At 42.9% G+C, this 26,279-nt stretch overlaps 1 protein-coding gene across 37 annotated transcripts in view; it reads right to left on the bottom strand.

Moving 5' to 3' along the window:
• The window catches only part of CACNA1C (calcium voltage-gated channel subunit alpha1 C), a 457,310-nt gene that overhangs the window by 37,636 nt on the left and 393,395 nt on the right, over nt 1–26,279 (bottom strand). For 16 of the 37 annotated variants that reach the window (XM_068191795.1, XM_068191793.1, XM_068191810.1 and 13 more), the window contains 2 exons: nt 15,354–15,437; nt 14,612–14,695 (listed from right to left, as the gene is read on the bottom strand). The exons of 1 other annotated variant lie outside the window; for it this stretch is intronic. In XM_068191795.1, coding sequence (XP_068047896.1) covers nt 14,612–14,695; nt 15,354–15,437 — 168 coding nt within the window. The remainder of the gene's footprint in view (nt 1–14,611; nt 14,696–15,353; nt 15,438–26,279) is intronic. 20 more of the 37 variants (XM_068191807.1, XM_068191826.1, XM_068191804.1 and 17 more) reach the window with 2 other exon arrangements.

Genomic DNA, 26,279 nt, shown 5'->3' with positions numbered 1-26,279 from the left:
AAAGAGGTTTAGAAGTTATCTTTGCTGTAGAGACATGGTAAAAGAAGACACTAGACATCCTCTTGTATTTGTAGTGTCAAAAATCTGAAGTGACCTCAGGAGGCTGAGTTGCACAAGTCTTTGTGGAGAGCTGGAAAAAGTCAGGGCTTCAAATCAACCTGACTGCTGGCAGGTGATCGTCTGCCATTGCACTGGGGAGTTACCACAGCCCCTTCCAGAGCCATCTGTCTGCCACTGCTGTCTGAGGCTTTGATCACAAGAGCCCTGGAGATAACCCACCAGCCACCAAAAGTATGTGAGGTTATTATGAGGCCAGGCAGAAACGTACCTGGTATTTCTCTGACAGGGAATACTACTGGATTACAGAAGGCATAATTGTAAATTCCCACAACCTTACAGTGAAATCAAATTATTAGCAGGGGAACATCCCCCCCCCCAAAAAAAAACAAAAACAAAAAAAAAAAACAAACCCAAAAAAACAACCCACAATAATAAATCAGAAAATCTTCTCAAATTGTGCATTCTTCCTTTAAGTATAGAGCTCTTTGAAAATTTCTGGGAACATTTTGAATAAAACTAGCCAAAATTCTTTTTTTTTTTTCCCCTGCAAAAATATTTTCTGTTAGAAGAATGCTGATGCCGAAAGTCAAATGTTCTGTCGAAACATGCCAATTCTGAAACAGGCATTTCAGAAATGTAAGGTTGAAATCTCACATTTTGTCCTCACACATTTTAATTTGGTTTACATTTCCATTATAAATCATATATATAACTGAGAAAAAAAAATCAATGCCAGATTAAACTGCTTTTACTTTACTTAAGCATATGTCTTGAATCTTGATTATTTCAATAGAAATGATCTTTTACTGAAAGTTTTTCAACTTTAAATTTTCCTTCTATTTTAAAACAGAAAAAAATGTTACAAGGGGCTTTTGGAAACAAAAAAATCGAGCTCTAATCTGGGTGAAGCACTAGAGGCTTTTTTGGATCATTTAATGCCTATTAGAAAAGGGCACCATCTTCCAGGAAAACAGGGACTTGAGGAGTGTGATGCTGCCTTTACTGCATCACACCTTGATGAACACCTTGTGGATTTCCCTGGAAAAAGCTCTGAGGGCGTTCCAGTGCAATATAACATGCTGATGCTCAGACAGCTCTGCAGAGGAGACTGAACTCTCCTGCAGCAGGGAGTTAAAATTTCATTTCTTGCAATGAGGGGAGTCAGGGAAAATGTGACATCTGCAATGAGGTTTGCTATTGCATTTCTGCCTGCCTTAACTCATGGGGGCCAAGAGACACCAAGTGTCAGCTCATCCAAATGCAATATATATGCATTTATACTTCACTGATTCCACATGATCTCAGACCTCTGGGGAAACATTACCATATCCCCAGGCAACAAAAACCTGTTTTGAATACAGTTAATAAGGGCAAGGTAACTTCTTAAGCAAATGAGTCCTGCAGCTATCATTTTTTCCCCTTCATTTCCTATGTATTCTAAGATTTTGAAATTCTGGAGCTTGCTTTTCTAATTAGCTTCTAATATGCAAATCATACCAATTTGAATAGCTTATTAATTAATTTCATATATATATATATATATATATATATATTATATATATATAGATTATTAATTTCATATATATATATATAGATATATATATGTGTATATATATATAGATATATATATGTGTATATATATATCTATATATATATATATATATATATCTCCACAAAATTGCCAGACAGAAGTCTTATGGTTCCAAGTGCTTAAGGCCTTAAGGTAAATATAAGGAAAGTCAATTGCTTTTATTTGGTTATGCAGATTACCCTAGATTGACAATTAGAGGACAAGTAATGAAAGGGCTGCTTTTTCACACAGCTAAAAGCTCTATTTTTTCCCACAACTTTCAGAAAAGCAGAGCAATTGGTAAAGTGTATCTATGCAAATTATTCTTAATTTTAAAGATGTTTTAATAATCCTTCTCATTAGCTCTGGGAAATCAAGGCTTATGGTAATCAAGCCTGGGGGGCTCCTGAGAAAGAAGCAGGTAGTAACCACTATCAGAGATGCAGTGCTCATCTTCAGGTACAGCTACGGGTCTGACTCAGAGAGGCAGGTGCAGCTTGCCTGTGTTTCCTCATTTGTGTTCTTTGGGACAGGCAGCCAAAAGAAGCCCTAGAACATCTGGATGAGGAGATGCTAAAGATGAATTGAGCCATGAAAATAATTTTTGAAAGGCTACATGTGTGCAGGACTTTTTGTTTTACAGGTGGAGTGACTTTGAGGATCTTCTGTTTGAGTAAGAGAGGAGAGGTTTTGCTGATTTGAACGTCTCTGCCAGGAGCCATGTGTGATGAACTTTTCTTCATTAAACTTGGCTTTTCCTTTGACCAGTTCTTGATTCACAAGGCAATGGCTCCCAAAGGAGATGATCAGTCTGTCCCAGCCTGGAGCAGCCTGAGGGGGATGACCTTGGGAACAGAACAGGCCACTGAGCAAGATGGAGAGAGAGCAAGAGTGAGAATTTAGCTTTCCAGCTTTCCTCACTTTGATTACCATCCATGCCAACAGTGTCCTAATTTCTGCTCCTGAGCAGTCCAATGTGCTTCACTGCATTTCCTAAGGCAAAGTTAACATGGCTTTTAAACATCAAACTCAGCAGTGTATTTATCACTGTGCTGGAAAGGGCAGTCTTCTTTTCCTCCACCTCTTTAGAGAGATTTATGTTCTGAATTACATTGTTCATTATTCTCTTCCCCCTTTTTTTCTTTTTTTTTTTTTTTTCATTGTCTGGGAGGGAAGAGGGAGAGAAACCTGTGGAACAGGTTTTCCAAAAGGAGCACAGCCTGCATCTGGTTTTCATTCTGAGTAACAGTTATTTTCAAATCCAGTTGTCCCATCCCAAACACCCAAATAAATCCATCATCTTGACTTCTTATCTGCAGCAGTGTTGTGAAAGCACAGCTGCTGTGGAGGGCTGCAAGCTGGGAGATGTTCTCTGACACACTTGGCCTGCTCAGGCTCTTGTGTACTGAGACCATGACACCGATTTTGAAGTCAAAATAAAATAGAAGAAAAAGGCTGTCCAAAACATCCACACCAGTCCAAATGACTTTGTTGTGCACTGTGTAAGAACGGATTTTTCCATTTCTTGTAGCATCCCACAGCCTGCCTTGGAAATGAGAATGGCAACAGAGCTCTTCTCTGAGATGAACTTCGTGAGCCACTGATAGGCAGGAACTTTGTGTCCAACACCTTGCAATGCTCCATTGGTACTGAGAGGGTGACTGACATCTACAGGCTCCTTCTTCCCTGCAGACTGTGAGGAATGAAGCAAACTCCCAGAGGAGTCCTTCTGCTGCCATGGCTGTGTTTGTCTTCTCTGCATTGGATGTTTGAGCACTTCTGCAGATATTTGTTAGTTATTTCTGAATTAGCTGATGGGATTTCATGGTGTGGGAAAAGGACAAGGAAGAAGGAAAAATGAAGAACAGTGAAACTTGTATAGTACTGGGTATTTCTGGGGTTTCTCTGGTCAGCCTCAGGCTGAAAGGAGGAGGGGGACCTTTGGGCCTTGTAGGGTTCCAGCAGCACGTGAATCCAGAAGGAAGCTTCAGTAGCATCTTTGTTGTACTGTACAAGTCCTGATTACACGGGGGGTGTTAAGGTTGGAAGGAGGCCTGTGGTGTGCAGCAAAATCCCCACTCCTCAGTATAAATCTGGGGACTATTGGAGCCAGAGAGCACTGGACAAGGAGCAGGTTTTCCTGGGAAGGGAGGCAGGTAGGCTACCAGCTGAAAGATTCCACATGCAGTGTTGCCAGGACCCATCCTTTGGGAAGCACAAAGGCTCTGGGATAGTGTGAAGATGGGTGAGCCATCTTGTGCTCTGATGGAGGCTTTTAAAGAAAATGCACATGCTGGTGGAAGCAGGAGGAAACCCAATCCACCTTTGTTTCAAAGCAATAGGTCTGTGGATTGCAAGAGGCTCTGGATGACTGTAGGTGAACTATCAGCCCCTGTCAGTTTTGTGTAATTAATCTTTGCTCAAGGGAGGCTATCCAGAGATACCAGCAGCCCAGAGAGAGAGATTGTTATGCACCATTTTCATCTGAGATTTGTAGCAGCTAGTATTTAATTCCCAGTCTGTGTCTTTTCGTTGCCTTTTAAATTAGAAAGTTATTTAATGTTGATGCAGAACGTTTCCTAGGAAAAAACCAGCCTACAGACTCATTGGATTTCCACATGATATTATGGGATACAATAAAGTCTGTACGTGTCAGTCTGGGATTTGAAATGCCAATCACAGGCATTATCAGAAAACATTAGAAGTGGTCATATGGAGACTGGGAATAGATCTTACAAAGCTACTGGGCAAAATTTTCTTGTTCTACACATCTTTCCAAGAATAAATTATTACTGATTTGATGAATTGTTTAGTAAAAAAAAAAAAAGACCAACAAGGGTAGGGACAGTTTAGATGATATGTAATGCTCACTGTGTGTGATTTACCGTGTTCAAGTATGGTCAAACAGTTGAGTCTCAAATTCCCTGTCTTTAAACATCAATTTGTTTTGATGTTTTCCTATTAACAGGTGTTTCTTTACAGCTAAGGCATCTTTGCCTTCATGTCTATTCATCTTATATAATGATGTCTGGCTTTGGATGAAGGAGATTTTCTCCCAGCCACTCAGACAAGGCTCAGCAGGCAGCACTGCTGGCTGGTGCCTCAGAGCTTCAGAATGGAGTTGGAGAGAACAACTGGGGTGTGACCAGCTGGGATGTCCCATTACTCTGCAACACCAATTAGAGCCAAGTCACATTTTTTGGCCATCAATCAGCTGACCATAAGCTGATTCCAGTCCCCACAGCTTGGTCATCTGGCTGCAGCAGGGAATGGGTCCCATTTAGCAGAAGCCTGGGAAGATAGATGAAGCAGAAGTGGTTTTGTTGGCATGCTGTGCCAGACAGTCTCCACAAAGAACAGATCAGGGAGCGAAGGTAAGAGCACAACCATTCAAAAACCAGATGTCTATTAAGAAATAATAAAAGAACCACCCCTCTTGTGTTTGCCTGGGTGGTGCATGAGAATGTAGAGGAAGCAAGGCAAGAGCTAAATGAGGGTGCCATATGGACTATATTAGAAAGGGTAAAATTAATTTATATGTGTTTACCTTTGATTACAAATCTGGGTGAGCAGCCAAGTCCCCACAACTGGATGTGTATTTGAAGGGAGGTCTGTACATTTGGGTTTGCAGACTGGTGCCATCACCATGCTGAAAGGCTGCCCAGTGCCTCGTGCAAAAACCCTCACCAAAGGGTGCAGCTCTTTCCCTGGACTGATGGGATCTTGGCTGAAGACAGAGAGGAAAATCTACTGCTACACAAAATAGAGGGGAACCTCCTACTGCCTTGCTGCAAATGTCTGCTGCCCAGGATTTCAGCAAAATTGAGAGAAAATCACTGGGGAAAAGAAGATGGGGGAGAAGAGGATGTTAAAGAGGAAAACAAATAAAAAAAGCTTTGTGTTGTGTCTTCTCTTCTTCCATCACCTCCGTTGCTTTCATTGCAACTGGCAGTGCAGCCTGGGATGAGTTAGAATTTCTCTAAATTTGTACAAGATGGTGCACGCAGTGAGGTCTTGTAGCACCAATACTAAAAGCTCTTGTGATTTGCATGAAGAACAGGAGCTTTTGAAGCAAAACTGAGTGAGTGAAATGCAGGGGTTGGTGCCCTCTCTGTTACTGCAGCCTGTGCATGGAGAGCAGCGACACTGGAAAATTCCTTGGGCATTCTCAGCAAGGTAGGTCTGAGAAAAAAGAGAATTAAATGCCAGAAACATCTTTCACTGCTTCAGGGAATTGCCTAAGATGACAGAACCAGCTGGATTTGAACTCACCTGAGCACCTTTTTGACGATCTAACTTAGAGTGCTTAGAGATCATTAACATTAATATATTTAGAGATGATCTAAGGAATCAAGAGTCAAGAAAAAATCAAGAGACTTTCCTGTGGATTCATATAAAGATACAATCTCTATTAGAGTTCAGGGAAAGTTAAAAGAAACTTCTGCTAGGCAAAAGGAATGATTTATCCTGGCTAGCAAGCCAATGGAAAAAATAATCAGCTTGGGGTAGCTCTTTTTAATTTGAGTGTTTTAACTAGCTTTGTGGAAAAACACATTGGAATTAAAAGGAAAATGAAATATAACTGTAATATATCACAGATGTTGATGCCAGAATATTGTAATGAGTTTTTTCTTCAAAGTACTGTGATAGAAAAATGACAAGTAAAATTAAATACTGGTCAGAAAATGTGGATATAGGCTTTTTAAAGAGCTCTTTGTACTGAAATGAAGATGTCATACACTTATTTTTACTATTGAACCAACACAGGACAAGGTCTGTGGTTCTTTGTGTTCCTACTATTAGCTGTTACTGTTATTGTAACAATAATTTACAGTCAAATAAGAAAACAGGACTCCTGCTCTAAAGGCCTTAAGACCCAGCAAGGTTTTGGGTATGTGCAAGCCTGCACTAATTAAAAGCACAATTCACTCCTCAGGGCAGTCAGTGAGATGTTGTGGGCCACCATTTTAAACATTTTCATTCAGAAGGACTCCAGACAGGTTTATGTATCAGGTCTTACAATCATAGGGCTGTCTAATTTTCTTTTTTTGCTGCTTTCACATTTAGCTTCTAAAAATTTGTTCTCCTGGAGTCTTTATCTTCGGTTTCTCCTATTTTAATTAACGAGAATGTTTGTGGTTAAATTTTTCCAGTAAGGCAAATTTATTTTTATGCTACTCTTAAGTCTTTCCTGCATTAAAATACATTCTGATTTTTCCGTGGGCCTGGAATAATGTCAGAAGCCAAGTATAACAATTTTGTGGAAATCACAATATTGAGGTACATCCTTAAAATTGGGTGGTATGAAGAGTCTTTCAAAGTGGGAACTACATGCCTTCTTCTTATGGTGCTAGTGCTGCTAGCAACAGCTCAAATACTCAGGTAAACTGAGGAAGGAGTAATTTGCATTTACTATCCCCTTCTTTTGCAGAAAATACATACTTTTTTTCTGATTGTCCATATTTCATATAGATTTCCATACAGAAAAGGTTGTGCAGTTACCAAAATCACCTCTTTTAAAGAGCAAATCACATTATGAACTCTGGAAATGCACTCAAAATACCAACATTTTAAAGACAAGAGATTAAAATTAAAAAAAAAAAAAAAGAGGCCCCATTATCATGACAAATATATACATAAATAAAGCCAAAAATAACCCTGTTCAAACATGGTTGTGGTTGGATAGTCATACCATACTTCTTTCTCACCAATACAGGGTGAAAAACATGCACTAAAATTGTTGATTAAGCATGGGAGGTGATCAAATTCAAATTGATCTAATCCTAATCTGTGGAAGAATCCAGGGCAGCTCTCCTGATGTTCTTCAAAGGCAAAACAAAGCTCTTGCCACTGCTACAGCTCACAACCATGCTTCAACGTGGCTTCCTACAGCTGGGGCCACCGTGGTGTGTTACCTGAATTATTTCAGTGATAAAAACACCACCAGATTAAAAAAAAAAAAAAAAAAAAAACCAAAAAAACCAAACAAACCAAAAAGGCAAACTAAATCCACCCTCCCCCACCCAGCATCAATCTTATCAGTGGCTTTTCCAAAAAGAAAACAAGTCATATATACATACATAGACACGCACACAGGGAGAGCTCAGGACTACGGACAACTTCTGGGATGGCAGCAGTAAGGGTGTGACAACACAAGATGTCAAAAGAAGCCACTGTGCTTCTCCAGCCCTTTGCTACATAATTTGGAGGCCTCTGCTACCCAGATGGCATTTGAGAGGGAGAGGAAGGAGTTGGGGGGGAGATGTTTTCTGCCTCTTCCGGAAGGTTTGGGTAAACGAGCTTGCAAGTTGTGGGAATTGCAAAGATTTGCGTCCGGTGGCAGCAGCTGACGGCCAAAATCTGAGCAGCAAAGGGCGTGGAAGCGGAGAGAACCAGACAGGCAGAGAGAGACAGACAGACAGACAGACACAGCGACAGATATGAATGGCAGTCCCAAGTGAGGTGCAGGCTGGATGCATGTCGTCCTTCCCGCAATCCTTGCTCCCTTGGAGGGGTGTGTGCCCAGGACTGTGTGGCAGGGCCGAGCGCTGCAGTCCTTGCGCAGGCGGCGGCGCCTGAACGAGGACTGCAGGATTTCAGCCACTGGTTCTCTGCCTTCAGACACTTTGGTCGAGAGGGAAAATGAGCTCATGGCATTTAGTGTGGCTGGAGACCGGGGAGAGGAAAGCGAGGGAGAAAAGGAAGAAAGGCAGGGTGTGGGTTAAAAGGGAGGAGTGCAGGAGAGGGTGAAAGGGAGATTTAGGTATAGGCTTTCAGATATTCTAAAGAATGGGAGCAGGAGCCCATGGCAAATAATATGAAGCCTCTTGACACCAAAAGCAAGATGATTGTAAAAAAAGGCCTCATGCGCCTGGTTTAAGCCTCAGTTGCTTTACATCAGAAATAAAACAGACTAAATGAGAAATCACTGCACAAGTCTCCAAGTCTTGGGAGCTCAATGCTTTGGTATTTCTCTGGCCTTACTGCACTCAGGAGTCAATCAAGCTGCAACCCTCTGCTGACTACTCAACAGAATTTGGAAAACTTTCCAGAAGTGCGAGGCATAAAGTACTCAGCTCTCCTGAACACCTGATGGACAAACATCAAACCATTACCCATAAGGATGGGGCAAAACAGACCCGACCAACATTTTTTAGGGAAGTAATACACCAAGATGGGGATTGTGTTTTCCTAACCTTCTTCACAGGGGGGCTACTTCCTGAGGCACCCAAGTCCAGATGCCCACACACAACACTGCACTCCCCTCCTACCATCTCCCCCATTAAAACCCACCATTTCCATCAACCCTCAAACCACTCGCAATGTTCACTCTTAGGGAAATGTGTGCTGCTACAACAGGAGGGCATTTTATGCACGGAAAGATCGCATTATTTCACAAAAGCCCTCAAGTCACTGGTTCTCTACCCCTGACAGTTCTCATCTTGTAACCATGCTCGCCCCCTGGCTCATCACATCTGCTGCATCCTTGTGTACCTGTGCTGGGTAACTCCTCCTGCCCTGTGCCTCCTGCAGGGGTCACAGACACACTCAGACACTGTGCAGCTGCGGCACTGAATGGACAGGCAGGGTGGACACCCGTCCAGACGGTTTTCTCAGTCATCCTCATGCACCCCCAAGCACAGCTGGCAAACACAGAGGCACCTGCACATGCAGACGTGCTCAGAGGCACCAGCAGAAGCCCTCAGAGACAGGCCCACAGGCAGGCACAAACCCTCCCTCCCTGACAGCCTTTCCAGACAGACAGATGGAATCAAACACTCGACACCCCCACTGTCTCTGTGCTGCTCTGGGGACACAGGTGCTCCCACCTGGACATGCCTCTGGAAGTCTCACACACCTGCAGGCCATGAGCTGCCCTCTGCAGCTGGAGGAGCAACCCCCAGAGGCTCCTCCAGCTCAGTGGGCACTGCTAGGAGCACTGCTTTGCTGCCAAATGAGGACTGAGCCGTGCAGTCTCTTTGGTCTGACACTGGCAGGGGAAAGGATGAAGGAAAAAGGACCCTGTGGAACAAGGAAAAGTCAGTTTTCCTCTCCAACCAAGGGGAAGGAGGTCACATGAACAGCTTTCCCAGTGACTCAGGGTCTGACTGTGTTCCTTTCATTACTTTGGGCACTGTGGCGCAGCACAAATTGAGCTTGATTTTCCCATTTGATACAGAGCAACAAACAATAATGAGAAACTTTCTTTGCCTGGAGGAAGGGACAGCAGACTGTTAGTTACCTCTACAGTACTCAGCTCCAGGCTGTGTCTGCTGATGTGGAAAGGAAGGAACTGCTACTCTGTGCTTGGAGCTACTTCTGGGATGATATAGTTCAAACCTGCTGGTTTCTTTCAACTCCTGTAAGATTTATTTCCAATTATAATAGAGAGTAATAATTTTTTACCACCTTAACATTTTCTTCTAAGGAGCTTAAGGGTTTTGTAAACTCTAATAACAATACTTTTTTAACATAAGGAATAATAACAGTCTTCACTGATGGGAAGACTGAGGTACAGGAATCTAATAAAAGTCCAAGGAATATAATCCACAGGCCTCATACATTATACCATTTTTCATCTTACTCTCCAAAAGTCATTCTTTGTCATGAAGTTAGCTGACACATGGTAGAGGTGGTCTCTGCCTTGGAAGTTCTTTTTTTACGAAAGATTAAAAAGTCCTTTCCTTCCCCTTTAGTTACTTAAGAAGTGGCATAAGAGTGCCCCCACACTGAAACACTAAATATTTAAAAAACTTTTTTTTTTTTGGGGGGGGGGGAATAAAAAAATATGCTTCATTTTGTGGCTAGAAAGTTAGTTGTACAGCAGTCACTGAGAGGAAAGCTCTGAAAATGCAGCGTCAGAGTGATGCAATTTAAAGGTGAATTTGGCAAAAACTGTGCCACCCTGAATTTTTTAAACCCACCAGATTCTTTGCACTTCCTCAGTTGTGTGAGATGCCTCTGTGTGTCTGTGCAGCTCCTTAGGGGGACCTGGGAGATGTTCCCAGGTTGCAGGAAGCAAGAGGGCCCAACATGATTGGACTTGTTGCTTGACATATTTCCCCTCCATGGAGGTGTTTTAGGTGAAGGTTTCCCCAGAAATTCTGAGGGGGGTCTACCTCGCAAGCACACGGCTTCCCACTATTTTGGAATGCACGGCCATGCCAATGAACGTCTGCTGAGCTGGGCATGCACGTGCACACTCACCCACGGGCATGCAGGGGAACATTCCTGCGTTCAGGAAGCTCCCAGGCACACTCATCCATAACCAGGTCCAGCTCTCACAGTGAGACAGTCAGTTACACACCCAGCAACCTCTGAATCCATCAACAGCCATTCACTGCAGAAATACACGTGAAATACTTGTGCTTGCATTCACACTCCTTTCCCCCCCACACATGGATTTATGTCTGGACACCCTCCTGTGGATTTGTAGCCCATACAGGCATCCAAACACGCTCAGGGACATGGAGCACCATTAATGGAGTGCACACACCAAGACCCACCCATGCACACTCACATATATCTTAACGAAGGTTTTGGTCTGGGAAATTCCTTTTCAAGAAACAAAAATAAATGTCAAAAGAAAAAATGAAAGACAAACCAGAACATGGGGAACTTCACAAACAAGAGCTAGCACATACCTATACACACACACACACACACACACCGTGGAGGCTGTCAGTCAGTCAGGGCTCTCCTCACGACTACATCTCAGTGCCTGCTGGGTTTGCTTCCCCTGAGTGCAAACGTGTGGTGAACCTCACAGATTTCAAGCTTATGTGTCCATGGCTGCAGGTCACACTGACCTGGGCCAGGAGTCTCCATCTTCCCTTCTAACTGACCCTGACAGTAAGAACTGACCCTTCACTCCAAGAGCAGCACCTTCCAAGATCCTACCACAAGCACTCTGCAGCTTCCAAGGAGTTAAGCAGAAATATTTTACCTGCACCTGACCAGTCTAAACATCTCCTGCTAGTGGAGCTGGTTGGCATTTTAGGGTTTATTGTTTCTGTCCTTTTCAGACCCCAGGTCTCTCGGAAAAAGACAAGACAGTGTACAGAAACACAGGGCAGGGCTTGCTCAAAGCCACAGACAGCAAGGAAGCAACAAGCCCCTGAGGAGACGGGAGAAGTGTGTCTGATAAACTGCCTCGCACTGCTTGGCAAGATGACAACCGTCCGTCCAAGATGGGCTGCTACTTCCAAGCCCATTTTCTACAGATGTAACATATCAAGTGCTGCTAGCAGGGAGGGAATCTGACAGGACAAACCAACATACAAAACATTCTCTTATTCAATTAAGGGTTATAAGTGCAAAGGGATTTCAGAACATTTCAGAACAAACTCAATCCATAGCTGCCGCTTATTTATCAGTGCATCAAAAGGTTGTGCAAGTTTTTAGTAACAAACATTAGAAACTAGTAGCAAAGGACTTGCCTAGATAAAAAGAGAGGGTTTAAACATGCCAAGTAACAAAAAGATGTGTGCAGAGATCTGTAAAACTGTATAGAAGGAAAGGATTCTTTAGAGGAAACAGAGGGACCATCACACAATGCTCTTCACAGCCCTTACTAAAAGAGTCAGGGCCAACCCTGCTGCCTCCTCACCTAAGACAGGTGCTGGTTGGGTGGACAGAGGCATGCCCTCATTTTTCATAAGCTTCTGTAACTGAAAACTGGATTCTGGGCTTGCCTGACAAAAACTTGAATTGAGACAGAGCCTTGTCGCTGGCAATTAAACACACCAGCACGGACAGCCCTGGAGACTGAAGATCACAACAATCATCAGCAGACATGACTGTCTCAACAAGATGCTGAGAATGAATGTGATTTATACTGCTTAAATTTGATGTCTGCGAGCCGGGTGTCTAGACAAACCTAACAAACCTAGACGCTCACCAGTCACCGGTGGGCACCTCCAAATAGCAATTCATTGCCCTGTCACAGACGTGTCCAGGGCGCCTGGGAGGGGAGCATCCCTCACCACCAGCAGCAAGAGGTCACCTGGCTGTGACTCTCTTCCTCTCAGACAGTGGAAATTAATGAGGAGATGAATCTGAATTTCTTCAAAAAGACCCGTTGGATTTTCTGGCAGTCTAGGATTTCTGACTATTTATGTACCAAAACAAAAGGATTTCCTTCCTTTCTGCTCAGAAGACTTTTGTTTGGATTCAAATACATCAGTCAGGGAAGTCTTATTGATGTTTAATATAATTCATTTCCAGTTAACTGTGCTTATTCCCTCCAGTGCCATATACAGTTCTCTCTCTATGGATGAGAACTGAACTTTTCCACAATCTGAAGGCTATTGCCAGGTTCCCTACTTAGTTTACTTGTGACAAGTGTGGCAGAGAAAAGGTTTTAATTTCACTCTTAAAAATTAACAACTTCAGCCTCATTGTAGCATCCCTCTACAACGTCAGACTAATATCTACCTAGTAAAAGGGTAACCAAAATTGTTTACAACATTCTGTGGGAAATGTTGTAAGCAACTTATTGTGTCCAGAAAGGAGGACTTTTAAGAGATGCAAAATAAAAGTTACTTTTTAGTTAAAAACTATTTTCCATTCTTTCAAAAGACAAGGAAAATAAACTAGCTTAAAAAAATAAAAATTCATTTATTCAAAATCAAAATGTTACAGCTTGATTAAATATTCTTGTTTTGGAATTATAAAATAAAAAGGAAAAAAAGAAAAACAGAAAAAAGTTGAACAGAAATTAAACTAGAACCAAGATACGAAAATATTTTTTGCGGAAACTTTCAAGTAAGGCATTTTTATTTTTCAAAATGCTGCCTGATTATTTTTATGTAAACACAGCACTGAGTGAAAACTATGCTGTCACTTCTCTGCTTGCAATGGGTTGCCTTTACAACACACAATTCCAAGATGGAATGTTTATTCAACAGCCACACAATTTTGAAAATTCACGACTGATTTTCTATTCTTTAACATATTTACAGCAACTTCATTTCAAACTTTCTATTTTCCTGGCTTTTATAAGCTGGACTTTTCAGTGTAATTCTTGTCCATGCTCATAAACCCATCATAGTCTTTGTTTTGGAAATCTGTTTCCTGCCTGTCCTTTGTCCATTTATCCTACAATTCTATATCCATCTACCTCCAAAAAAAGAGACACAGGGAAAAAAAAATGACTGGTGTGATTTGTTTCCTGCACACCAGATGCTCATTTCAGTCTCCATGGCTCACTCAATCCTTCACCTCTCTGCTGAGATGGGCACGAGGGGGGCCAATCAGTGCCAGTTGGGCTGGTGCAATTTGAGAGATGGAGCAAATCAGGTTGCAAACAAACAAAAAAAAAAAAGGGGGGGTTGGCACTCTGGTGCTTTGTTTTTCTTTGTGATTTCTGCTTTATTTTTATTTTATCTACCTTTGTTTATTATTATTTTCTCATTTGAAATGGAACATTAGGAGCAGGTTCCTCTAGACAGAGACAATTTGGTCTTTATTTCTTTTGGAGGAAGCCTGAGTGAGGAGGCACAGGGAGGATTCCTGTTTTGGTTCCCTCAGTTCCACCTCGAAAGAACTGACCTTTATCTCTCTGTGGGGTGGAGAGGATTGAGCTGCCATGGGAAGCACAGCATAACACTGGGCAGACCAAAGTCCTGTTCGAGCAGCTTCCCATGGCACAAAGAGCTTTTTCACTTACACTCCACGTTTCCCATCGCTTTTCCTGCTATACAGTTTAATTCATGCCAGGCGGATTATGGAGGGAAGAAAATGATGCAACAGTCAAAAAGTCCTTTAAGTCGTTCCAAAAAAAAATTCAAACAGAATAAAACCAAACCAAATAAAATGAAAAAAAAAAAAAGAGAGAAAAAGAGCTTTGAAACAAAACAAAACAAAAAAATCTGAAAATAAACTCAAAAAAAGGAGGAAGGGGGAGGGAAAAAAAAAAAAGAACCCGGGAAAGACGAATGTTAGAGCAGGCACGATCATGGACAGACGCCAGCTACTTACGTTCACCTCGGTGATTGCTATATCAACAATGCTACCCACAACAATCAAGGCGTCAAATGTATTCCATGCATCACAGAAATAGTGCTGCATGTGGCAGAGAAGCCAAGGAGAGAGAGAGAGAGAGAGAGAGAGAGAGAGAGAGAGAGAGAGAGAGAGAGGAAAGGAGGAAGAGGAAGAAAGAATGAAAAAGAGAGAGAAGGGAGAGAAAGAGGGAAAGGGAGAAAAGAGGGGAAAAAAGTAAAAAAGTAAAATAAAATAAAATGAAAATAAAAAGAAAACAAAAGCATGAAAGAGGGAGAGAAGAGGAAAAAAATAAGAAAAGAAAGAGGTTATGTGGGCATATTAAATAGTCTCTTACCACTCTACAGTATTGGTTGCTCAAACCTCTGTAACGTTTCACATGATGGAGGGTATCAACAAAAGCCTGGTTAGTCAGAAAGTTACACTCAAGCATGTCTACCTTTTGGAGGGAAAAAAAGCACACACACCCCAAACTCTGTGCGCTTTCACCAGTCACAGCCTTGGGGCCAGCTATGACAAGTGAAAAAGAAGGAGGCATTTCCCCCCCTCCTTTTTTTTTCCCTGGGAGAAGGAGAAGGACGACGGCAAGTTCAATAAAAGCATGACTAGAGGGGAAAAAAACCAGAAAACAAAAAGAGAGAGAAAAAAAGAGAGAAAGAGAGAAGGAACAGCAGAGGAGGAGGAGGTGGTGGTATCCTGGGGAGGGTAGAGTAATACTCACATTAGTTTCACTGAGAATGACGTCTATAATGCTGCCAATTACGATGAGGAAGTCAAAAACATTCCAAGGATCACTAAAGTAACCCTACATAAGGAAGGGGCAGGCAGGATGGGGATTAAAAAGGAATGTTAGACAGACAAAAACAGTTCAAAATTACCATTAGAATTTCTGCCCTGACACATCAAGGGGTTTTCCTCTTAAGTCTACTTGTTGTGTCTCAAGCTGTAACCTAGGCCTGGGTTCCCTGACTTGTGTGAGCAGCCCCTCTTCAGCTCATGCTATTCCAGAGAAGCCACCCCTCCCCTCCAACTCTGAGACGGGGGATGAAGGGAAGTCACACAGATCATTTTGAGCGTGGCCGCTGGCAGGAATGGGGCTTGCAGGACCAGCTCCTCCAGACATCTCCATTCCTGGCAGTGCAGCACCTTCCCATTTGACTTAGGGGGGAGAGTACAGGAATAGCGTAACGTGGTTTCCTCAAAAAAATGGCTCCCCACTGTCAATATCAATCCTCCAGTCCATGTTCCAGCTGTAGTGCTCTGTGCTGGCACAGGGAATAGCTGGCTGCTGTGCCATGGAGGAAAGGGCACAGTCAAGCTGGGGATGTTCTATCTAAATCTCACCTCTCAGTTTCTTTCAGTAATGCTTTAGGTCCTGTCTCAATCATACAGAGCAGGACTGGTATCTCTGTTACTCTGAAAGCACACCTGCACCACAAAATGGAGTTGTGAATGTAGCCTGGCTTGTCCCAGCAGGAAGGGGAAGAACAGGAGCAAAGTTAGCTTTAGCATTGCTCAGAGCCAGACCTGCTGCTCACTCCTGCCAAAGACAGTGCCACTGCAGCACTGTCACCTTGGCTGTCCAGGACAAGTGATAGCTGATCACTTCAGGGGCTACCCCAAACATCTCACTGTCCTAAGCAGAGCTCAGGAGATGCTAATCAGCACTGCTTACTGTCCTTATCCTGCATAGTTTTTTGGTGGATAAGCTGCAAGGACACAGGACCCTTTTGGAGAAGGTCCTGTTCAGCCTAGGAGATGAACCTCTGTACGTAAACTTCCTCTACAAGTCAATGTCATGAGCAAAGAAAATTCATCTTGGCTCACTGAGCACCTGTGCCATCTCTTGCCCTTGTTCTGCAGTCTTAAAAGGAGGCAATCATACAAAATCCTCCGTGCTCCTTTCATGTGTTTGGTTTTGTGAGCATGGGCTAACCTGACCTCCCTGTTTCCCAGCTGCAGCTTGTCTCCTGTGAGACTGAACCCAAGCTGCACTGTGACTGCTATTCTTAGTCCAAGAGTCAGGTCATGGGTAAAGTGTGAGCCTGTGTTCCCAGGCAGTGTTGCAGAAAGCAAAAAGGAGAAAAGAAAAAAAAATTAAAGACAAGAAAGAAAAAAAAACCAAAAAAAACAACTTATCCCAGTACTGGCACTGTACAAAGTCAGGCTTGGGAACCTCAGATTACTGTGGGTTCAACCATCACGTGGAGCAGGCACTGGCAAAAAGTGTCTTTTTATCTGCTGAAACACTGCCTCCATGAGACTTTCAGACTCACATTTATGAACAACATTACACTTTGGGCAGGGAAAAAAAAAAAAAAGAAAATATGAAGCAGAAAAAGCCACTGCCCAGCTGGTTCCACGCCAGTGAAGGGAGCTGGTAGAGAGGACTTTGAAATCTTCCCCTCAAAACCAGAATAAAACACCTTTATTCCGCAGCCTGAAACAGGCAACTCTCTTAGTAGATCTACACTGGAAGGAGCAACCATCCCATGGCTACACATAACTACACAATTAGCTACAACAGGGAGGAAGCAAACAGGAGCAAAAGCAAATTCAGAGAATATTATTATTCAGCGTCCAGCCTAGAAATACACAACAAATATTAGAATGAATTCAGCGGTGATGTCCAGCATCATTAAGAACCAGATGGACCTGGAATAAAACTGTAATTAGACTTCACCAAGAGGAAGGGGAGGGAGAGAACAGCAGATTAAATTGTAGAGGCAAACGCATTTTGAATAAATAAAGGATAGACACAGATCATACAGAGTTACACAGAGTGCCTTTGCAGCCTGATGTGACCTTGGCAGACAGTGCACTTGCAGGATCAAAGCAGAGAGTAGAAGACAACAGAGCCAATCCTCCTGCCCCTGTCCATGGGCACAGTCCTGCAGAAGGCAATGGCACTGCCCACATGCCAAATGAATACATGTTCAATAGCATGGTTCTCTTCTATTTCCTCTCAAATTGCATAGTTTAGGAATTATTAAGAATTTCAGCAGGAATCCAAACAACTTCCAAAAAACCCAAGAGTTTGATTTTGGGCAGCTGCAAGGCTAAAGATCCAAAATGTGTTGTTTAGATGATGACTTTTAATGATTTTCAAATCTCTAGAGACAGATATTTGGTGTTTTTACTATGATTGACATAATACTGAAAGAATGTTTTTGGTGTAGCCAAATTTACAATTTCTTTTTTCTGAGCAGCTTCTTACATAGAGCCCAATAATCATTGCTCTGGTAAAAGAGCATTTGCTGTTGACATGGATCCCAGGTGACATCAAAGTGGCATCAAATCCTGTCCTCAGATTACCACCAAAGCCAGTCAGTGATTTATTGCTCCCAGTAGTAGTAATACAACCTCACTGGAAGCAATGACACTGCAATGACAGACTTGGCACATCTCAGGAGAGATTCAGGCCTGGAAAGAAAAGGTCCCCTTTTCGTTGCCATCAAAAATAGCTGCTTTGGACCTCTGAGACACCACAGTGTATCTGGAGTCACTCTGCTGACTTCAACAGTGTTGCTCCAAATTTACACTGCAAGTTCTTTCTCCTGGGATGCTCTACTGAGTCTCAGCAGCAAGATCCTTGCTTGAAAATCATGGGCTGCTCTGCTCTGGGATCCCAGAAAGAGCATTATCCCAGTCTGTTATTGTGTGGCTGTCAGGTGAACACAGAGACCTTCTCTTCCTCCTGTGTCCCTTAGATGAGTGATAGAGAGGAACCGTGGATATGAATGAAGTTTTACTCAACCCCACATCCAAAATGCCAGTGTTGAATTAAGGAAACACATGGATTTTAAAACCTTCCTTTCCTCCTCACCTGCTCCCTCTGTGTTTCAAACAGAAGGGTGAAAAATAGGAAGACATTATTCACAGTGAGAGAGCTCAAGGAAATAGAGAACACAGATGCTTCATTGGGGTGCAAGGTGATGGAATCCTTCCCTGAAAAGCCACCCACCCTCCTTGGAGACATTTACCTACAAATGGCCCTGTGGGACTTAGCTTTGGGTCAGACCTCATAACCTGGTCATGAGTTATGAGTGTGCAATGAGAGAGAGCTACACCCCTTCAGGACTTGCCTCTTGTGACCTCAGAGTACCTCTTCAAGCCACATTCCCCACTGGAGTGTACCAGGGTGGCTCATGAAAGACAAACTGAATGAGGGAAGAGCTTTCACTCTAATAAAGAGGTTGTATTTCCAAAATATTTTTCCCACCAGAAAGTTCTGCATACTTTTCCCAAGAGGGTGGAGGTCTGACTGGAAATGAATTGATGGCACTGTTTGTTTTTGCAGTACAGGAATTTAGAGTGTAATACCATATTTTACCCATAAAGGGAGAGGCTTGACCCTGATTTAGCTATTATTGCATGCCACATAATGGCATCCTCAGGGGTTTACTGGGGAATGGTAGTCATCCTCTCTTGTGGGATGTCTTTGGAGTCCCATGAAGCTTTTGGGGAGAAAAGAGGACAGAGAGAGACCAGGAGGATTGGATTGAATATTCAGGAAGCATGAAATAGCCCCACCAGTAGAGCACATTTTTTTCCCATTTTTTTCCCCCCAAAGGTAGCAAATGATAGTGTATCACCACATGATCAATAAGTTTATGAAAGGCTGAGCATAAATATGCAGTAGCTGACTGGAATGGAATCTCATTTGTGTGAGAGGAGCAGACATTTCAAAATGAGTATGCCAATAATTTTTAGGTTTCCTAGTTGCTGAGATTAGCTGTTAAAGAAACTAGGCTTTATTTAGGTGCTAACGGAGGCACTGACATCTCTGGACACCATTTCTTCTACTCTTTGTGAGTATGAGATCCTAAACAGGGCATCTAAGAAGCCTCAGTAATAACAAGAGGGAAAATTGCCCAAGGGAGTCTGTCTGAAGCTCAGTCACCTGGAGGCCATAAAAAGAATATGTGATAGCTGGGGTGCTGTGCATCCCCACTGAAGCATAGAAGTCCTCAGGGGAAAGGTGCTGGGGAGTCGTGGGACTGGCTGGGTTTTGAGCATCGAGCCCTGTAGGACCTGCAGGGTCACTTGTGTGTTATTTTACGTGCAGTTTTTTGTCTGCTTAGTCACAGGTTTTCATTTCTGCCTCTTCTGAGGTGGCTGGCAAAATTTAACAAACCCCTCTGAGAAAAAGGTCTCTAAAGATGAAGAGCACAGCAAGGTCAAGGCTATTCACTGGGTGGGACCTGGATGTAGGTGGGATGGTCCCCAGTAGAAGGTGATGCTGCAGTGTTGTAGGAAAAAAAGGGAAGGATAGGCATGCATGTATGCAGGTTTGTATTTATGAATACAGGAATGAAGCATCAAGGAGGAGAAACTAAGACACAGAGATAACTGCACAGCTTGAAAGGAGGGCAGACTGCAGGATGACCTTGCTACCACTTCTCTGAAACAATTCTGCATGCTAAAACAACAAAAAGAAGCTTCAAGTGTAAATCAGCTGAAGAGAGTACATAGGAAGGAGAGAAAGGAGCTGATACCCTGCTACTCGGTGGGATTCCTTAGCGCAAATTTCCTGCTGATTGTAAAGGGCAAAGCAGACTTTGCTGGGGATTTGCAAAATGAGATGAACTGCTCGTCTGGCTGATATTGAGTTAATACAAGGACTCGTTTTTGAAAATGCTGCAGGCTTTTTAAAGCTGTGAGAGTCAGTTCTCAGACTTCATTAAAAGAGGCTTTCCCTGAAAATACTTTTGCAAAAGGGACAGTATTGAGTCAAAGGACATTTACACAGCTCCATAACTCTTGGCACATGCTCTCACAGCAGATTTGGGGGATTCACGTGTGTCCTGAACAATCTTACAAAGGTACATGGCTTACAAAGGCTCCTGACATGGAATGGAGATGTGTGTCAGATGCAAATTCTGTTGTGCTAAGATACCATTTAGCCATAACAGCAATCAGGGAAATTAGCAGAACGTAATATAGAAGGAATCAAGTGGAGCATGCAGCTGCTTGGAGTTCCTGACAGGCTGCAGGAAAACAGCATCTATTTGCATACTATCTATCAACCCTCATCTGCTGATGGATTAATTCTGAGACAGAGTCCCTGCAGTTCACCTACCAGTCACTGTAATGAGTCACTGCTGCGGGGAATTAAACAAGGCTCCCTTCCACTCCTTCAAATCTTTCCACACACAGGCAAAGAAAAGAGGAGCGTTTCACCACTCCAGACTATTCTGGTGAGTTCTGAAGGAGCCTCATGACTCTTTGCTTATTCCATGAGAAAACAAGACCAACTTATAGCCCAAGATGGACATTCAGAAATGTTGATGTTCCCCTTTATCCTCCCTCACTTGTTTCATGCTCTCTCTCACAATGAGGGCACCTGTGAAAGCAGACAGGTGTCCCTTGAGGACTGAGGGCCTGCTTGGACATCCTGAACACTCTTCTTGACAGAAACAAGAGAGTTGGAGAACCTGAATGGCTCTGTCATCTGGAAAAAGACCTCAGATGTTTATTTCTAGGTGGCTGGTAGAAAATTGAGATACCTCGTTACTGGCCACTTTGAAGTGGACACCTTCTGATTATTGTTTGAGATCCTGTAGGTCCTAAAGCAAATTCTCACAGGTCTCACCAGTGCTTTGGGGAACAAATATCTTCATCACAGGAAAAAACCAAAAAAACCCCACTGCCTCAACCAAAGTCCCCAAGCCACTATTTGACAAAGCTGTCAAACATTTATGGAGGCTGGAAATATACAATCTCTTTTTTTATGCTCTACACACCTATTGATAGTTGATAATGTCTGGAAGACATGACTAGAAAAGACTGTATCATAGCTGTGAATGGAGAACTTCCATTTCCAGATTTTGCAATCCAGTTAATTTCATCAGAATTGTATTTTCTAAAGAGCACCGAGAGTGCCTCTATGCCCATCTACATGGAATTATGGGATGGTTTGGGCTGGAAGGGACCTTAATGATCATTCAGTTCCATTCCCTGCTGTGGTCAGGGACACATTCCACTATCCCAGGTTGCTCAAAGCCCAATCCTGCCTGGCCTTGAACCCTTCCAGAGATGTGGCACCCACAACTTCTCTGGGCAGCCCGTGCCAGGGCCTCACCACCCACACAGTAAAGATTTTTTTCTAATCTAACCCAGCCCTCTTTCAGTTTGAGGCCATTCCCCCTTGTCCTATCACTATGTGTCCTTGCAAAAAAGACCCTCTCCAGCCTTCTTGCAGGCCCCCTTCGGGTGCTGAAGGTGCTGGCACTTGGTGGCACAGTCGTCTTACATCTCCCTCTATTGCATTTACTGTAAAGTGGTTGAAATACACAGGCTCTCACCCACGGGGGAGGCTCGAAGTGCAAGTTCTGGTCCCAGGTCCTCCAAAGACTGGGAAAGAAGCATGGCAAAGGCAAGATGGAAGCATTTCTTATGAAAGCATCTCTCAGACATAGCAAAGAGTGTATTTCCAGGCAGTATGCTGAGAAGGCCTGTGGGAACTATACCAGTTAAAGCATGCTGAAACCAGATGATTCAACCAGCTGATCCTGATGTAATTTTTGGCCTGGATTGCTCGTAAGTGCCTTTAAAGGAGGGTGAGTAATGCCTCTGAACAATAATGACTAAGGCCTCCTTGATATAAATGCATGAAAATGGTGGCAGAATAGCTGAAAGCTCTCTTATAAATTTTACTGTCCACCTAGAAAATAAGATAAACATTCTTGACCTTCCCACAGGTATATTGTGACACAGCAATACCCCATGAGGAATTAGGCCCTTTTTCTCATGAACAGTAAGCTCACAGCAGTCAGTTAACAATAACTGCCCTGCAGCCAGAAACCAGACTTGTTCTCAGCAAAGAGAAACAAAATCACCACCGGTTTTACCAGGAAGACTGAAAAGTGAATGTGATGGGTGAACAGATCTTTTATAATAAAGGGCATTCCATGAGAACTTTGCTGTCAAATTCCATGGAAGAAGCTGCAAGTACTCAAAGACTTTGGAAGGTCTAGAAGCAGCATGTCTTGGTGAGGGCCAGTAAATAACTCCTGAAGGCAATAAACCAACTCAGCAATATGAAACACTCCAATGAAAAGAGCTAAAGGATGGGTTTTATTGTTTAAGATGGTCTATCTCCTAAAGTAGGACTGCCATCCCAGCCCAGGCAAGAGTGATTCAAAAGAAGGAAAACTCAGGCTACAAGAACAGAAGTGCCGTATCTCTCAGAGCGAAGAGTCACTTCAAGTTGTGGGAAGATGAGACAGTGGCAAGCAGTGGGTGAAGAAGCATTCTGAATATGGGGCTGCACTTGGACCAGCTTCTCTCTCTCTGTGAAGCATGGAAGAGGCTGTGGACTGCCCTGACGTGGCTGCTGAGTGGATAGTGGATGCTGAGTGGCAGAAAGGCACAACGTTCAAGAAACAGCACAGTAGGTATGAGCAGTAGGTTTTTACATAATTTCTTTTTAAGTTACTCCATTTTCAAAAAAGGCTTAATTTATAAGGATTAGAGTAGGTAGTAAAATAATACTTATTTTTATGCAATCCTTCAATCATAACTTGCCAAAAGAGGATGATTACTCTCATTCTACTCTTGGGGAAGCAGAAACAAAGGAGTCTAAAGTTTCCAAGGTCTCCAAAAGCCAGATGCATGAGAGAAGAGAGATCACCTCTCTTAGATGTCAGCCAGGTGACCATTTGCCAGTGGAAATATCACTTTCTAACATGACAAATGGTTCTTAACAGGTGCTGTATCACAGTCTGTTATCTGGTACCATTCTTACGTGAAGATTCACATCTCTGAGAGCTTTGGACACTTTAAAACAACCTCACAGGAAGTGATAGAGGGTTGGGATATTTTGCCTGAGAGGGAGAGCAAGTTGCTTTTCCCTGACACTGTTCCCATTCCAGGCTGTTGCTGCTGCTGTTGATGCTGCTGCGAGTGAGGCCCTGGTTCACCATCCCACTGGGCTTTTAACATCATGTGGATAATTTTCTGTATTAAATAATTAAGTGCAATAGCTAATACAGTGCTTCCCACACTGTTGCATTGTGCAGTCATATAATTATTTGTGATCATTTATAACGACATTAAAACCCCCAAGTGCCAGACTGAAAATACATCTGTCATAATGTTGCAGCAATATGCAAATTCTCTGGGTATGTTTGCTGTGAAGGAAAAGGTCCTCTGTCATTGAAGCTCTTACACAGCTCCTTTAACAGCCTTGTCTCCCTACTGAATTCTCCACTGATCCTTCAGAAAGCTGGAGGATTGCACAGCTCTGGCTGATTCTTGTGAGAGATTTCACACGTTCTCTATAGTAATTAGGGGATCTATTTGCAGACAATTGCTGGCCTTGTCCTCCAGGAAGGAGAACATCCTGCGTTGAAACAACAGATCTAACACAGGGAGCAGCAGATCAAACAGCCTTTTTGTCCCTCACCAACTGTTTCCACCACAATATGAAAGGGCAAATTCTTTTCCTGAAGAGGGAAGTTTGTTCTGGACACTATTTTGTTATCGGCCTCTTTCTTAGGGGCAGCAACAAAGAAACCAAATAAGGTGCACTGTGCTCATGTCTTTGTGCCAGATATATTTATTTTCTGCAATAAAATGGGAAAGAGCCACTTTATACAGGATGTCAACCAGTGCTGACAAGGAAGGCTTTGATGCTTCCTGACCCAGATTCAAGTAGAGTTATGAGCTAGGATTTAGGGTGAAAGTTTCATTTCTCATCATCCATCTCATTTCTTCTGTTACATTCACCTACCAAGTGTTTTTCACACTGCATGACTTGTTTAGGTTCAGTCACGCCTATGCCATCTCAGAATATAAGCATATGCACAATAGAACAACTTCAGTCTGGCACTACTTTCTTCTCCTTTAAAGTGTTTGGAAGGGCCAGATTTCCTCTCCCACACACACTCGGGAACTGGTGAGGAGCTCAGTGAAATCTAGAAGCCATCAAAGAGGATTCCCTGTGCTTTCACATGATAGAGAAGGCAGTTATCTGCTAGCTAACTCCTCTTCTGTAGAAACTGTCGCTAAATCAACCTCATCCCTGAGCATTCTGTTGCAAATTTCCTTTCTCTGTATTGACTAGATGATTTATTATTCAAGGCTTTACTTGATGGGCCAGCAGTCTAAAGCACCAGGATGTAGTTCCTCTTTCTTCAAATGTCACTGCCTTGTAACCTGTTGGCAGCACTCTCTCCTGACTAGTTTCAATTAAGTACCTGGAATAACAAACCCAGGCTTTGGCTCTTGGCTAGTGGGGTCTTCCATGGTCTGTGAGAAAGCCTCAGTGCTGAACTGCTGAGAGAATGCTGTGGCACAGACTGGGCTGCAAGAGGCTCACTTTCTTTCTTAGCCTCTCTTCTCCTTCCCTTTCCTGGACATATGGGCATGTAGAAATTCTGTCAAGCAAGCAGCTTCCAGGAGCAAGTCTACCAGCTGACTGTGCCAACCCACTGATGTGCAGAAAGAACTGGGATGACCTGGTCATCCATGTCCAGAATTATTATTCCAAGTATTTCCTCCCACCAAAGTCACCTAAACATGCTGCTCTGACATACAGTACTTTTAGTATTTACTTTTTCAGAAAGGGTTAGGAAAAGAGGCCCCTTCTTCCTTCCAGACCTGTGGACATGAAAGACAATATGCTCAAGTCCCTGCATGATGTGTATACTGTACAAAATGCATGGGAATCCTGGCAGACAGGTAATCACAGTAAAGAGAAAGCAGAGGAGTGATTAATGAAGGGATAAGATTTTTTCCCCCCTTTTTCTAGTTTATTTCCGAAACCCTCGAGGCTGATTCAGCAATTCCTTGAGAGCCTCAGGCTGAGTGCACAGGAAATGCAGTCACTGGTATCTTTATCTGGGCACGACAAAGACCTCAGGGATTTCTGGGTGTATGGCAGCTGCTGGGCTCGCTGAAGCAGCTGAGATCAATTCCAGCTGAGCTGCTGGTGGTATAGAAGATCCAGAGGAATATACAAGACATTCAGACTTCACCACGACAAAATTTGGGGTGAAAAAGGAAAGCCTTTCTGAGGTAACCCGATGATGCATTTTGAAACTGAGTTTAATCCACAGAAGTAGGGAAACATACTGTACCCAACTTCTACTGCAACTTATTTTGGTGAGACAGTACACAGGGAGGCTCTGTGGCTGAGATTCTAATGTGTTTGAACATGGAGACCTGGGATGCCTGCCAGGGAACTTCAATAAAATGTAGAAGCACAAAAAGATGCTAATTAGCTTAAAAGGTATGGGGTTTAATTCAGTTTTTAATTTTCTAAAAATCCCTTCCCATGTTTACTTTTTCTTTCAGTCCTGTTTCTGTTTTTCTTTTCATTTCATCACTTTTTGTCCAATCACTTCTTCCTCCATTTTATTAATACTTTACTATTTCAAGGTCTTATTTTTTTTTCTTTCTGCCTTTGAGGATATTTTATCTTTTCCCACTCTTCATCATCTGTATGGCTTTTCTTCCTCTGTGGACTTGGGCTTTCTCTCTTTTCCTCTCAGACCTAGTCCTTCCTGTTGGTTTTGTTCTTTCCTTTTCTTCAGCTAACAAATTGTCTTACCTGATCATTCCTAGTTCTCTCCATGCTCACTGCTTCTTACCCAACATCAAGCAGAGCTCACTCTTCCTTTTTGTTAAATGATGTACATTA

Source organism: Anomalospiza imberbis, chromosome 5 (genome assembly GCF_031753505.1).
Source record: "Anomalospiza imberbis isolate Cuckoo-Finch-1a 21T00152 chromosome 5, ASM3175350v1, whole genome shotgun sequence".
Classification (NCBI taxonomy): Eukaryota; Metazoa; Chordata; class Aves; order Passeriformes; family Viduidae; genus Anomalospiza; species Anomalospiza imberbis.
This window is presented reverse-complemented; position numbering and strand designations above follow the sequence as displayed.